The sequence below is a fragment of the Hevea brasiliensis genome, chromosome 6 (genome assembly GCF_030052815.1).
Source record: "Hevea brasiliensis isolate MT/VB/25A 57/8 chromosome 6, ASM3005281v1, whole genome shotgun sequence".
Lineage (NCBI taxonomy): Eukaryota > Viridiplantae > Streptophyta > Magnoliopsida > Malpighiales > Euphorbiaceae > Hevea > Hevea brasiliensis.
In genome coordinates this window covers 41,828,621-41,842,284 of record NC_079498.1, presented here as the reverse complement: position 1 = coordinate 41,842,284, position 13,664 = coordinate 41,828,621, and the positions used below count along the sequence as shown (strand labels likewise).

The following is a 13,664-nucleotide window of genomic DNA, read 5'->3' as shown; positions in this document are numbered from 1 at the left end:
GTCCAGACATTTTTAAATAAATTAATTAAATATTAATAAATTTAAAAAAAAATCTGGCATAGCTTTTCATGAATATGAAACTTCTTTAGCGTCTATTTTTATACCTTTTTATCTACTTTCTTTTTGTTTACTCGACAATTAATGCTTTTAGTCTCAAAAATTAATTGAATCTAATATTGCAATTAATTGAAGTTCATAAAGCTCCATGTGTAGCTTGGCTCATGATCTATTTATCCTATAGTTCTTCAAGATCCATGATCCATTAATTTGACTGGTAACCAAGCAAGACATAAGAACCTAAAATTGAATGCAATTACCTTGGAGCAAATTAAGAACGTGAGTTAGCTGCAGATAAAAGAAAAGGTGCAATAATAGCGTGCAACAACTATAAGACATGGCCTTTCTTCAAGAGCAGTTAAAGGAAACAAAGAACATGGTTTCTATATGCAGGCTTACCAAATAAGGAGCAACTATAAAAGGAGCAATGCATACAGCGTCTGATCCCCCTCTAATCCAATCAATAATACAGATAAATTTGACTTTTCAATTCTTTAGTTCAATTCAATCATTTAGTAGTTTAGTTCAACTTTCAATTTATTTTAATTGTCAATCACATTTTACTTTTTTGAGCAATTCAGTTTTCAATTCAAGTTCATTACAGCTCTCAGTTACTTTTGTAGCATAGGCTTACCTTTTAAATACTGCTTTTACAATAGTTAGCAATATTTTACATTTTTAAGCGCAATATTTAATTTTCTAGCAAATAAGTAATTAATTTACTTATTCAAGCACATAATTTTCAAGATCACTCAATTTGATTCTCATAATGATGTAAATTAGCTATGACACTGTTGATAATTTTCACAGAGTGCATTCTACAACTGTTGCACAAGGTGTTTTGGCAATTGAATAGACATTACAATGGCCAATAGTTAATGCGAAAAAGTTGCGTCTAACCAAACCAAAAGTTCACTATAATCACGACCTAATGGTGCTCTTTGTTAATCCAGGACAATCATGTCAAAGATAAAAACCATAATCATCTTTTCATGAACAGCATAAACTGCTAACGAACTGCAATATCATCAGTTTCCATCCCATGAAAGGAAATATGATTGTAAATCCCATCAAAATTTTTTATTGTTCTAATGTCAAACAAAAGTACAGCAAAAAACCATTACATTTTTAACATGGGAAATTTGATTATTATTGTAGAAAAGGTGAACAGATTTCATAATACTGCATTCAACAGCCTGCAAACTTAATCCCGCCTATCACATTTATTCTCCCACCACTCCATGAACTTAACTTGTGCAGCCATGGTGTCCAACCTGTAGAGTTGCAGCCAGTGATTTGCAATTTCCTGTCCAAAGGTCCAACCAAAAACACCTCCAGCAAGAAAGGACAGTCCAGCACCTGCAAATCAGACTAGGGTAAGAAAATAAACAATTTCCATCTTTCTGTGAAAGAATTAATTCCAAAGTTTTGTTCCCGCCATGAAAGAAACAATTATAAAAGTTGGTTCCCACATTTCTACATTTTTTTCTACCTTGGCTAATTGGCCTCACTGTTTTGCAATTGTTGAAGTATCAAGTTCTCACAATGGCAATCATATAAATGAAGCCATTAGTATAAAAATCAATTTTGACAAATTGGCCATCTAAAGTCCAAAAAACGGTCAATCATATTCATGCAACATGAACAGGTTAATTGATTATATCAATCACACAGACTAAAATCATGGCAAATATTTAACACATTAGAGGGGGAGAAAACGAAAAATGAAGCTAAATCTCCAATATTAAGAAGTCCAAACAAGCTAGAACTAGCACCATCCAGAAAGCCTCCCATAAAATGGAAATATCATGAGAAACCTTGCAGATTGATTTTCGCAATGCTTCCCCTATCAAATAGATCCTATGGATAAAAGTTCTAGGCTTATTGTTTTCTTTCTATTTTCAGAGTATTCTTTCTGCACTACAGCTTATAAAAATCATTGTTTTGGATCAAACAAATGCAGATAGCCACAACAGTAGCTCTCTAACACTATTTCACTATTTCTTTAATGACTAGTTCAGGATTTCATATCACCACCTCAGGATTGTAGGGTAACCAAAATTCAACCCTTGCTAAAGATGAAAGCAGAAACTTCAAACAATACAAGAAACACTCTTCATGCGTAAAACAAATAATAAGAAAGTAAAATTAATAAAAAGTTATAAGACTCTTAACTTGTACAATATACCTGCTACCTTCCCATGATCATCTTTCCAACCTGTAGAATTATATTTATCCATTATTTATGATAATGCATTTGCTTAGCAATGCCATTCTGCTATCCTTAATAAGAACTCCAGAACAAGTGGAGAGATTTAGAATTACAGTCTTAGAGCTTATTTGTGACATCAATAGAGCACTTTCTTATCCTTTTGAGTCTTAAATGTATGTTCATTTAAATGGATTGGGGTACTTTAATAATTTATTGCTTAGCTGGAATGGGCAGGATGTTATGTTTTGGCTCAAATTTGAGCCTTACCCTTTAATTAGGTCTTCATTTATATTTATAATCTAAGAGATATTTGGTGTTGAACCTTCCTGCTTTGGTCATCAATAGTTAGCAAGCATGAACAAGAGGACATCCATGCATGTTGTTCAAGAATAACATAATTTTAGGTGAAACCTGACTTGACAATGACATTAACAAGAAGTTATAAAAGAGCGCCCCAGATCCCAAAGATTTCAAGTTGAGTAAAATTGAGACAGGGTATAAGCATCAAAATTTTTTAATGGAAAGGGAAGTAATTAAAGTGGGGCTAACTTGGATGGCGCGAAGGTCGCAAAGCACAAACTTCAAACACCTATGCTCTATCATTCAAAGGGATGGTAAAAGTAAAGAAAATGTCAAAAACAGAATTAAACCATAATTGGTGCAGCGGAGAAGTGCAACAAGAGTCCTATGTGACAGCAAAACATCAACAACATTGGAGAGAGTTTTACAGGATTGTCGTTTGACCAGTTATTATACAAGGCAGTGAAAAAACAAATAAATACACAAGATTAGCTTAGCAGAAATGATGATGTTAGCATGGATGTGAAGAAATTCTGTATGAACCAAAAAAATGGAATTAATGCATTCATAGGAAAGCAAAACTAACACCCATTGAGAAAAAGTTGTGACAAGAGAGGTTGAGATGTTTGGACGGATGCATAGTGTACCAGTGAAAGACACTAGTGCAAAAGTTTGAGCATATTGAAGTTGTAAGATGTTATGGAAAGTCAATCACTATATTATTTCTTTATATATTCTGTATTCTGTATTCCTATTTAGGATTTCTTCCTAATTAGTAGAACACAATTATAGGAATCAATTGTATATATATACCCATGTACAGATTAATTGAAATTAAGGAGAATCATCTCTTTCTACATGGTATCAGAGCAGGTCATCTATCTAGGGTGACTATTTGTTCTCACCGCCCAACTCAGGAGAGACCTTGGCCGCCGACCGGCCGTTTCGACTCCGGTCAACATTGCCGGCGTCGCCTCAACCCCCTCATTCTACCACTGTGTGCGGTTGCCAGATCCAGTATACCATTAAAGGACTTCTGAGGTTTGGCTCTCAGATTCTATTTTGGTATTTGCTGGATTTGTGATTTTGGGTTATTTTGTTGTTGTAAGCACTTTGGATTAGCGTTTCGGTTAGTTTTTTTTGTCTCAACAAATGGCAGAAAATAAGAATATTATTTCTGATGTGATTCCGGTGACGACTAAGATCACGGAACACAAACTTAACGGTTCGAATTACTTGGAGTGGAGTAAGACTTTTAGGGTCTATTTGCGTAGCATTGATAAGGAGGATCACCTTACTAAAGATCCACCTACAGATGATATACGACAAACTTGGCTAACGGAAGATGCTTGGTTGTTTTTGCAGCTTCGAAACTCGATTCACAGTGAGGCAATTAGTTTAATTAATCACTGTGAATTTGTTAAGGAATTGATGAATTACTTAGATTTTTTATATTCTGATAAAAGGAATATCTCCCGTATTTATGATGTTTGTAAGGCATTCTACCGTGCTGAGAAAGAGGATAAGTGTCTCATGGCTTATTTTATGGATTTTAAACGCGTATATGAGGAACTTAATGTATTGTTACCTTTTAATCATGATGTGAAAGTTCAGCAGGCCCAACAGGAGTAACTGGCTGTTATGTGTTTTCTTGCAGGCCTCCCTTCAGAGTATGAGACTGTTAAATCTCATATTCTCTCCAGTTTTGAGATTTCCTCTTTGCATGAAACATTCACACGGGTCCTTCGTACAGAGAATACCCAATCTTCACAGCTTGTCATTAGTGCTCTTATTAGCCGTAATCCAAATAATAGAAGAGGAAGTAGAGGAGGAATTACCGGCAACAGAAATAATCAGCGTAATGGAGAGGCTAGTTCTAATCAGGACTCAAAATGAGTCATTTGTTATTATTGCCATGAGCCTGGCCATACAAAATATAATTGTCTGCAACTTCAGGGGAAAAATCAACGATCATAGATGGCAAATATGGCAGCAGAGGATTCTACAGTATCTTCCTCTGAGAAAACTATTTTGGTATCTGCAGAGGATTTTGCACAATTTTCCCAGTATCAGGCATCTCTAAAGCCTACCAGTTCCCTTGTCACTGCGATCACTGAGTCAGGTAAATCCACTATATGCCTTGTGTCTTCCTTATCCAAATGGGTTATTGATTCTAGTGCAACATATCACATGACAGGTAATTCTAGTCTTCTATCTGCTTTTCAGTCTAATCTCACTTCCTCTACTGTTACTTTAACTGATGATTCTACTTCTTGTGTCATGAGTTCTTGAACTGCGAATCCGACTTCGTCAATTTCTTTGTCATCTGTTTTGTGTCTACCAAAATTCTCTTTTAATCTACTTTCTGTTAGTAAACTTACACGTACCTTAAATTGTTCTGTTTCCTTTTTTCCTGACCAGTGTTTGTTTCAGGATCTTACGACGAAATAGATTATTGGTAGAGGATGTGAGTCAAGTGGTCTCTACATTCTGGAAAATCATGTACCGCGGTCACTTGTTTTCTCTAGTACCTTAACACCTCTTGAAGCTCATTGTAGATTTGGTCATCCTTCTTTGTCAACCATGAAAAATCTATGTCCTCAGTTTCAATCTTTATCAATACTAGAATGTGAGTCGTGTCAGTTTGCAAAACATCATCGTTTGCCTTCTGTGTCTATAGTCAATAAACGGGCTTCATCCCCTTTTGAGTTAGTTTATTCTGATGTTTGGGGTCCTTGTTCTGTTATTTCTAAAACTGAATTTCGTTATTTTGTTACTTTTGTTGATGATTACTCTCGTGTTACCTGGTTATATTTAATGAAGAATCGTTATGAGTTGTTTTCTATCTTTTGTGCCTTTTGTAATGAAATCAAAACTCAATTTAATATTTTTGTGCAAATGTTAAGAAGTGACAATGCCAAAGAATACTTTTCAACATAATTTCAGTCTTATATGACACAAAATGACATTCTTCATCAGTCTTCCTGTGTGGATACCCTATCCCAAAATGGCGTGGCCGAAAGAAAAAATCGGCATCTTCTTGAGGTAACTCATGATCTTCTTTTTCAGATGAAAGTTCCTAAACATTTTTGGGCGGATGCAGTTTCTACGGCATGTTTTTTGATCAATCGTATGCCGTCTTCTGTCCTTAATGGGAATATTCCTTATACTGCTTTGTTTTCTACAAAATCTTTGTTCCCTGTTGAACCCCGTATTTTTTGTTGTACCTGTTTTGTGCGTGATGTTCGTCCACAGGTTACTAAATTGGATCCAAAATCTCTCAAATGTGTCTTCCTTGGGTACTCCTGGCTGCAAAAAGAGTACCGTTGTTTCTCTCATACTCTTAATCATTATCTTATTTCTGCAGATGTCACATTTTTTGAGTTCATTCCATTTTTTCCTCAATCATCTGTGTATGAGAGTCAGGGGGAGGAGGATGATCTCTTAATATATACTATCCAACCAATGTCTAGTCCTCTCCAACAGCCTGTTCCTTCTGTCTCTAGGCCTACTCGACCTCCCGTTGTTCATGTTTATTTCAGAAGATTGGAGATTCCTGACTCAAATCCTCCACTAGCTACTTCGTTGGGAGATCTTGTACCTCATACTGATCATGATTCTGATCTAGACTTACCCATTGCTCTTCGTAAAGGTAAACGTTCATGTACTTACCCTATCTCTTCTTTTATTTCTTATAATCAATTGTCTTCTTGTTCTCAGTATTTTGTTACTTCTTTAGACTCTGTTCCTATCCCTAATACTGTTGGTGAGGCACTGTCTCATCCTGGCTGGTGTGCTGCTATGAAAGAGGAAATGAAGGCTTTAGATACTAATGGTACATGGGAACTGTTGCCTTTGCCCACTAGTAAGAAAGCTATTGGTTGCAAATGGATATTTACAATAAAGGTAAATCCTGATGGTTCTCTGGCTAGGTTAAAAGCACGCCTTGTAGCAAAAGGATATGCTCAGACATATGGGGTCGATTACTCTGGCACTTTTTCTCCTGTAGCTAAACTTACTTCTGTTCGTTTGTTTATCTCTTTAGCAGCTACATATGATTGGCCCCTGAACCAATTAGATATCAAGAATGCTTTCCTTCATGGTAATCTTCAGGAGGAGGTGTATATGGAGCAATCACATAGGTTTGTTGCTCAGGGGGAGTTGACTAAAGTTTGTAAGCTTCGAAAGTCTCTTTATGGCTTGAAACAAAGTCCTAGGGCCTGGTTTAGGAGATTCAGTGAAGCAGTACAGGAATTTGGTATGCAAAAGAGTAAGTGCGATCACTCAGTATTTTATAGGCAATCCGAGGCTGGTCTAATTCTCCTAGTAGTCTATGTGGATGACATTGTCATAATTGGGAGTGACTCTGCAGGTATTTCATCTCTTAAACCTTCCTCCAAGCCCAGTTTCGGACCAAAGACTTGGGATTATTAAAGTATTTCTTGGGTATTAAAGTTATGAGAAGTAATAAGGGTATTTTCTTGTCTCAAAGAAAATATGTCCTCAATTTATTGACAGAGACAGGAAAATAGGTGCTAAGCCTTGTAATGCATCAATGACTCTAAATTTACAACTGTTAGCAGGGGATAGTGAGTTGTTTGAAGATCCAGAGAGATACAGGAGATTGGTAGGAAAATTGAACTACCTTACAGTCACTCGTCCTGACATTGCTTACGCCGTTAGTGTGGTAAGTCAATTTATGTCTTCCCCAAATGTTGCTCATTGGGAAGCCTTGGGACAAATCATGTGTTATCTGAAGGACGCTCCAGGAAGAGGTTTGTTTTATGGTAATCATGGGCATTTGAATGTTGAATGTTTTTCAGATGCTGACTGAGCTGAATCTAAGGTTGATAGGAGGTCAACTACGGGATATTGCGTTTTTGTTGGAGGAAATTTGGTATCTTGGAGAAGCAAGAAGCAAAGTGTAGTTTCTCGATCTAGTGCTGAATCCGAATACAGAGCCATGGCACAATCAGTATGTGAGGTAATGTGGATACTTCAATTACTAGATGAGACAGGTTTTAAGACACCTTTGCTGCAAAATTGTGGTGTGATAATCAAGCTGCTCTCCATATTGCTTCTAATCCGGTGTTTCATGAGCGGACCAAACATATTGAGATTGATTGTCACTTTGTTCGTGAAAAGATTCAACAACAGATCATCTCAACAGGACACATCAAAACTGGAGAGCAGTTAGGAGATATTTTCACAAAAGCTCTGAATGGAGCTATGATTGACTACATTTGTAACAAGTTGGGCATGATTAACATCTATGCTCCAACTTGAGAGGGAGTGTTATTGGAAGTCAATCACTATATTATTTCTTTGTATATTCTGTATTTTGTATTCCTATTTAGGATTTCTTATTTAGGATTTCTTCCTAATTAGTAGAACACAATTATAGGAATCAATTGTATACATATACCCATGTACAGATTAATTGAAATTAAGGAGAATCATCTCTTTCTACATAAGAGATCAGAAAGTGAGAGCAAACCTAGAATGACACAGGAGGAAGTAGTGAAAAGGATTAAATGGCCCTAAATCTTTTTGAAGATGCAGACCTATATCAAGTGGAAAGAGAAAAATGATCCACAAAGCCATCTCCAACTAGTGTGCGAAAGCTTAGTGCAGTTTTAAATTTGGAGTCAAAGGCCTATATGGTTTACAACTTTAAACCTCTGGGTTTAAAGTTATTTTGGGCCCATACATTCTGTATGCTTGAGTGTTTGCTTCCAGTGAATCAATCAATAAAATTTAATGAGTTCCAACAATGTTGCTGCTTTGAATTGTCTCATGCAAATCAACCCTAAGTATGATGCTGCCTCACACAAGTAAAATTCAATATGATATGGGTTGAAATTCCCCTACACCAAAACATAAACAAACAATATCAATTTCTTCAACTTTCCAGAAAACACAGTTGACAGGTAGCATTTACAAGTTTGTCTTGCATTATTTTGCTTCCTATCATATTTGTTTACATACTCTAGTTGTCTTTATTCCTCATGAATTTCTACTCATTTCTATATTTTCAAATCAACCCAAGCCCTACATCAATAGAAGTGAAATCTAAGCATACTTTTAGCTGAATTCATGATCAGAATAACAGTATCTGCATTTTAAAAACTATGTTCAATGACTTATTACAATCACATATGCTTCCACGTTCCATCAAAGTAATAGATGCTTTATATCCTCTTTCATTTTATAGAAATCAGAAACATTTCAATTCTAACTTTCTCCATAACAGATTAACAGCTACAAAGAAAAGGCAGTAACTACCATGAAAACTCCTTGAATATTTCCAGGCAACACCAGCAGTTGATACTGCTCCAATAACACTTCCTGCAAGGCCAAACTTTGCTGCTTCCCGAGCAGTCTTCAGCTGGGGAAAAAAAAGTGTTAATCAATCTTTTCATAGCAAAGAAGATGCACTAGATATTCAATAGCATAGGAATCATCTGAACACATGAAATGATACATCTAGAAGTAGAATTGTAAGGGTCTATGAAATTTCAGTGTAAGATTAGATCATAAAACGTAATACTCAACTCAACTCAACAAAGCCTTTATCTTAAAAATTTAGTGGGGTCGGCTATATGGATTCTCTTTCTCCACCCTAAACGATTTTAAGGTTAAATTCTCATAAATGTGTAATGCTTAGGTCATGTTGTACTACTCTTCTCCAAGTCAGTTTAGGTCTACCCCTTCTTTGCCTTCTATCCTCTAACCCAATGTGCTCTACTTATCTAACTGGAGTCTCCGTATGTCTACGCTTCACATGACTAAATCACCTCAATCTCCCTTCTCTCAACTTATCCTCAATTGGTACCACTCTTACATTTTCTCTAATACTCTCATTACGAACTTTATCTAGTCTAGTATGGCCACTCGTCCACCTTAACATTCTCATCCCCGCAATTCTCATCTTAGACACATACGGTCATTCATTGCCCAACATTCACTACCATATAACATGGTCGGTCGTATAGCTGTACGGTAAAATTTTCCTTTTAACTTATTGAGAATCTTGCGATCGTATAAAACTCCCGTGGCACATCTCCACTTCAGCCATCCGACTTTAATCCAATGAGTAACATCCTTCTCACATCTTCCATCTACTTGCAGGATTGAGCCGAGATATTTAAAGTGATTACTTTGGGACAATACCACTCCATCCAAACTAACGCTTTCCCTATCACCAGTTCGGCTTTCACTGAACTTGTAATGCACGTATTCTGTCTTCGTTCTACTAAACTTAAAGCCCTTTGACTCTATAGTACTTCTCCAAAACGTAATACTTAAAAAAAAAAAAAAAAAAAATCTTCAAACTAGTAAGATTGGGCAAGAGAATAATTTAAAATATTTTTAAATATATATATATTTTTTTCCTTTAAGAAAAATTTATTGGTATAGACTGGGAACCAAATCGCAAGTGACCACAGTTCCTTTTTTTCTTTAAAAAAAAAAAAGAAAATTAAGAAGATCAATTCTTCCTACAACTTTTAGAAAGATGAGATTAGAATCATTACTCATTAGACTCTAAACTAAAAATAAATTAGATGCCCAGATCAAATTTTTATATAATTTGCGATTGGATGGTAAGAGAAGGCCAGGAACAGCAAAACAGTTTTAGTTCTAGTGATTGATAGCCACCACTGAACATATGGCACGTAAGAAGATACCAGAGGAGGATTTTAAAATAAATAAATAAATAAAAGCAATTCCAACACACTAGTTCTTTTTTTTACCTTGGTAACAAGGCAAATATGGTCATGAAAAATTATTTTCTAAAGCATTTAGATGCACTTAAATGCACACCAGAGGAGGATTTTAAAATAAATAAATAAATAAAAGCAATTCCAACACACTAGTTCTTTTTTTTACCTTGGTAAACAAGGCAAATATGGTCATGAAAAATTATTTTCTAAAGCATTTAGATGCACTTAAATGCACTAACAGTCCTTCAATGTGCTGCCATGAAAACAGCTCAAGCTCTCTAGTAAGAACAACAAGATAGACTGAATTGTTGTAGTTTCTAGGTAGACTGAATCGTTGTAGTTTCTAGGCAAGGAATTAAATCTGAAATCTTGACAAAACCAAAAGAGTATTTGTAGCATATGCCCATAAGCAACCAAGGTTAAAAGTAAAATCAGGCCTTTGTCTGAATCTTTTTAGATATGTCCCACAATTACCATTCAACGAAAAAGGGTTTCATATAATTCTGAGGTGATACTTCAGAATTGGTACTGTTAAGAGAACAACATCCTTCCTAAATCCTGCTCCCTCACCTTAGAAAGAGAGTCACAAAATAAAAGAGAAGGTAAGATTCAATAGTTTTTTTTAAAAGATATGAAAAAGATGTGGTTTAAAATTTGACTATTAAAGGATGAAGCAGCAGCAGACCAGGCTACAAAATTTCATTCTAGTTACATGCTGATCATGTGATGAACCTTTCCACATCTCAACTTCTGCCCTTCTTCAGATCACCTACCTCTTTGCCAAGAAGACTACCAACCAATTTCTCTTGTCCCTTTCATTATTTGGTTACAAAGAACAATTTTCTTTAGAAGAACACTCGTTATCTTGTTGGCTGAAACATTCAAGCTGGTAGCGTACCATAGTAACAAACATGATAATAAACATGAAAATTGCCTTTGACATGCATTTATATGCCGATCATGTGATGAGCCTTTCCACGTCTCAACTTCTGCCCTTCTTCAGATTTCCCACCTCTTTGCCAAGAAGATAACCAATGAATTTCTCTTGTCCCGTTCATTATTTGGTTACAAATAACAATTTTCTTTAGAAAAACACTCACTATCTTGTTGGCTGAAACATTTAAGCTGGTAGTGTACCATAGCAAAAACATAATCATAAGCATAAAAATTGCCTTCAACATGCATTTGTATATTCTTCTTGTCAAGACTCAAGAAGAGATTGAAGTTCAATCTCACCTCATCTAAACAGTCTACAAATCTACAAGCTATTAAAATTAACATGTATTACTGTGAATACAAACTAATTAAGAGTGTTATACTTAGAAGCCAATTACGAAAGAGAAGCCATCCTACCAATACCACCAAATATGCAACCCATTACAAAGAGAGTCATAGTACAACAACTAAGAATCAAACACAAAAAGTAATTTAACAAAATTAACAAAATCAAAGGAAAAAAAAAAAAAAAAAGATATCCAATGAACAACCAAAGATAAGACTAATCACAGACACATAAGTCAAGACAAGTAAAAGCCATGGCCGTACTGAGATATGCCCAATATGATAATTCAGCAATAGTGACAAAATTCTAATTCTCAACATATACGAAGAAGCAGGCCAAGGAAAAAAAAAGGCACAAACAAAATGAATGGAATCCAAGAGCATCAAAACGAAAATTAAAAGCCAATCCAAGCCAGTAGAAACAAACAGCAAAAAACAAAAAGGATAAGCCATAGCCCATAATATGAGATACTTAGATGAAGATCTTACAAAGCGATAGCAGAAATCTATCCAACAACAACAACAAAAAAATAAAGGGCAGGAATCCAAATCAAGTCTAATAAGAAGAGCCCAAATGAACATAAAATGACAGCCTCTAATCTATATAGAGAGGGAAAAAGAATATTACAGTAGGGCCATGAACGGGATCTGAAGCAATAAACTCTTCAACATCAGAGGCAGACCAAGAGGGAAGAGGGTTATCGCGCTTGATGAACCTTGAATAATTCTCTAGAAAGGAAAATCTCTCACCCCAAAACTCCTTGTAACCTTCCCAGTGCTTCCTAAAGAATGACTCTGAATCATCTGCCATCTTCTTCTCTTTCACCTTCAATCAAAGACTTGAAGAATCAAATTATCACCGTCTTGCTCTCTCTGTCTGCTTGTCTGCTAATATGCTTATTTTATTGAAAATTACCGAGAGAAAAGGGCATGCCACGTTTCGTTACGATGCTGACAAAATGGTTAATAAAAAAATATTGTTCATTTAAACCCTACTCTCCCCGAGATTCCTCTTTTTTAAGGGCCATTAAATTAATAAAAATTTATATTAAAAAAAATAAATTTTGCTTTTTATTTATTCAAGGAAAACCTCTATTTTATTATAACTATTTTAAAAATATGTTTGGTTAGCACAAACATTAGCTTAATATTTAAAAAAATTCAAAATTTTACATATTTTTAAAATTATAGAATTTTTATTTTATCAATTTTGATCTAATGTAAAAGTTAAATATTTATTATGGTCTAATTAAAATTGAAAATTTGAGGTACTGATACGGTGATTGATGTGATAAAAATATTATTTTTTACTATATTATTACTAATATGATAATAATTTTTATGTTTTTATTGACGTGATAAAAATATTTTTATTTTATATATTATTATTGATATGACATAATTTTAATAATTAAAAAAATTTATAATTTTTAATTTATAATTTTATTTTATTTATAGTTAATTGATTAATTTTGATCTAATTTAATAAAAATTAATATTTTATTACCTAATAAAATTACAAAAATAAATATTTATGTTACTTAATATAATAAAAAATTAATTTCCTGTTTCTCTCTCTTTATATGTTTTTATTTATTTAAAAATTAAAAATTCATATAAAAATGTCAATAATAACAATATTCATCATTTTAGTTAATAATAATAATAATAATAATAATAATAATAATAATAATAATAATAATAATAATAAATAGGTGGTTAAATGTCTATATATTATTGGTTGATAGTGGGTGGGAGAGAAAGAGAGAGGGGTAGATACAGGGATATTATATAAAGGGAAAAAAGTGGGTGGAGGGTGTATATATATATATATATATATATATATATATATATATATATATATATATATATATATATATATATATATATATATATATGTCTATATATATATGGTTAAATGTCTATATATTATTGGTTGATAGTGGGTGGGAGAGAAAGAGAGAGGGGTAGATACAGGGATATTATATAAAGGGAAAAAAGTGGGTGGAGGGTGTATATATATATATATATATATGCCAATGGGTAGGAAAAGAGAGAGAGATAACAATGGGTAAGAAGAGAGAGAGATG

General features: G+C 34.2%; 1 protein-coding gene across 1 annotated transcript; it reads right to left on the bottom strand.

Annotated features, from left to right (window-relative positions):
• Nucleotides 1-1,112: 1,112 nt before the first annotated feature.
• On the bottom strand, nt 1,113-12,571 carry LOC110665350 (succinate dehydrogenase subunit 6, mitochondrial). The gene is made up of 3 exons (XM_021825412.2): nt 12,203-12,571; nt 8,855-8,957; nt 1,113-1,416 (listed from the first exon to the last, which is right to left on the bottom strand). Exons 1-3 carry the CDS (start codon nt 12,383-12,385, stop codon nt 1,262-1,264), a joined length of 441 nt encoding a protein of 146 aa, XP_021681104.1. The 5' UTR covers nt 12,386-12,571; the 3' UTR covers nt 1,113-1,261.
• Nucleotides 12,572-13,664: the final 1,093 nt, after the last annotated feature.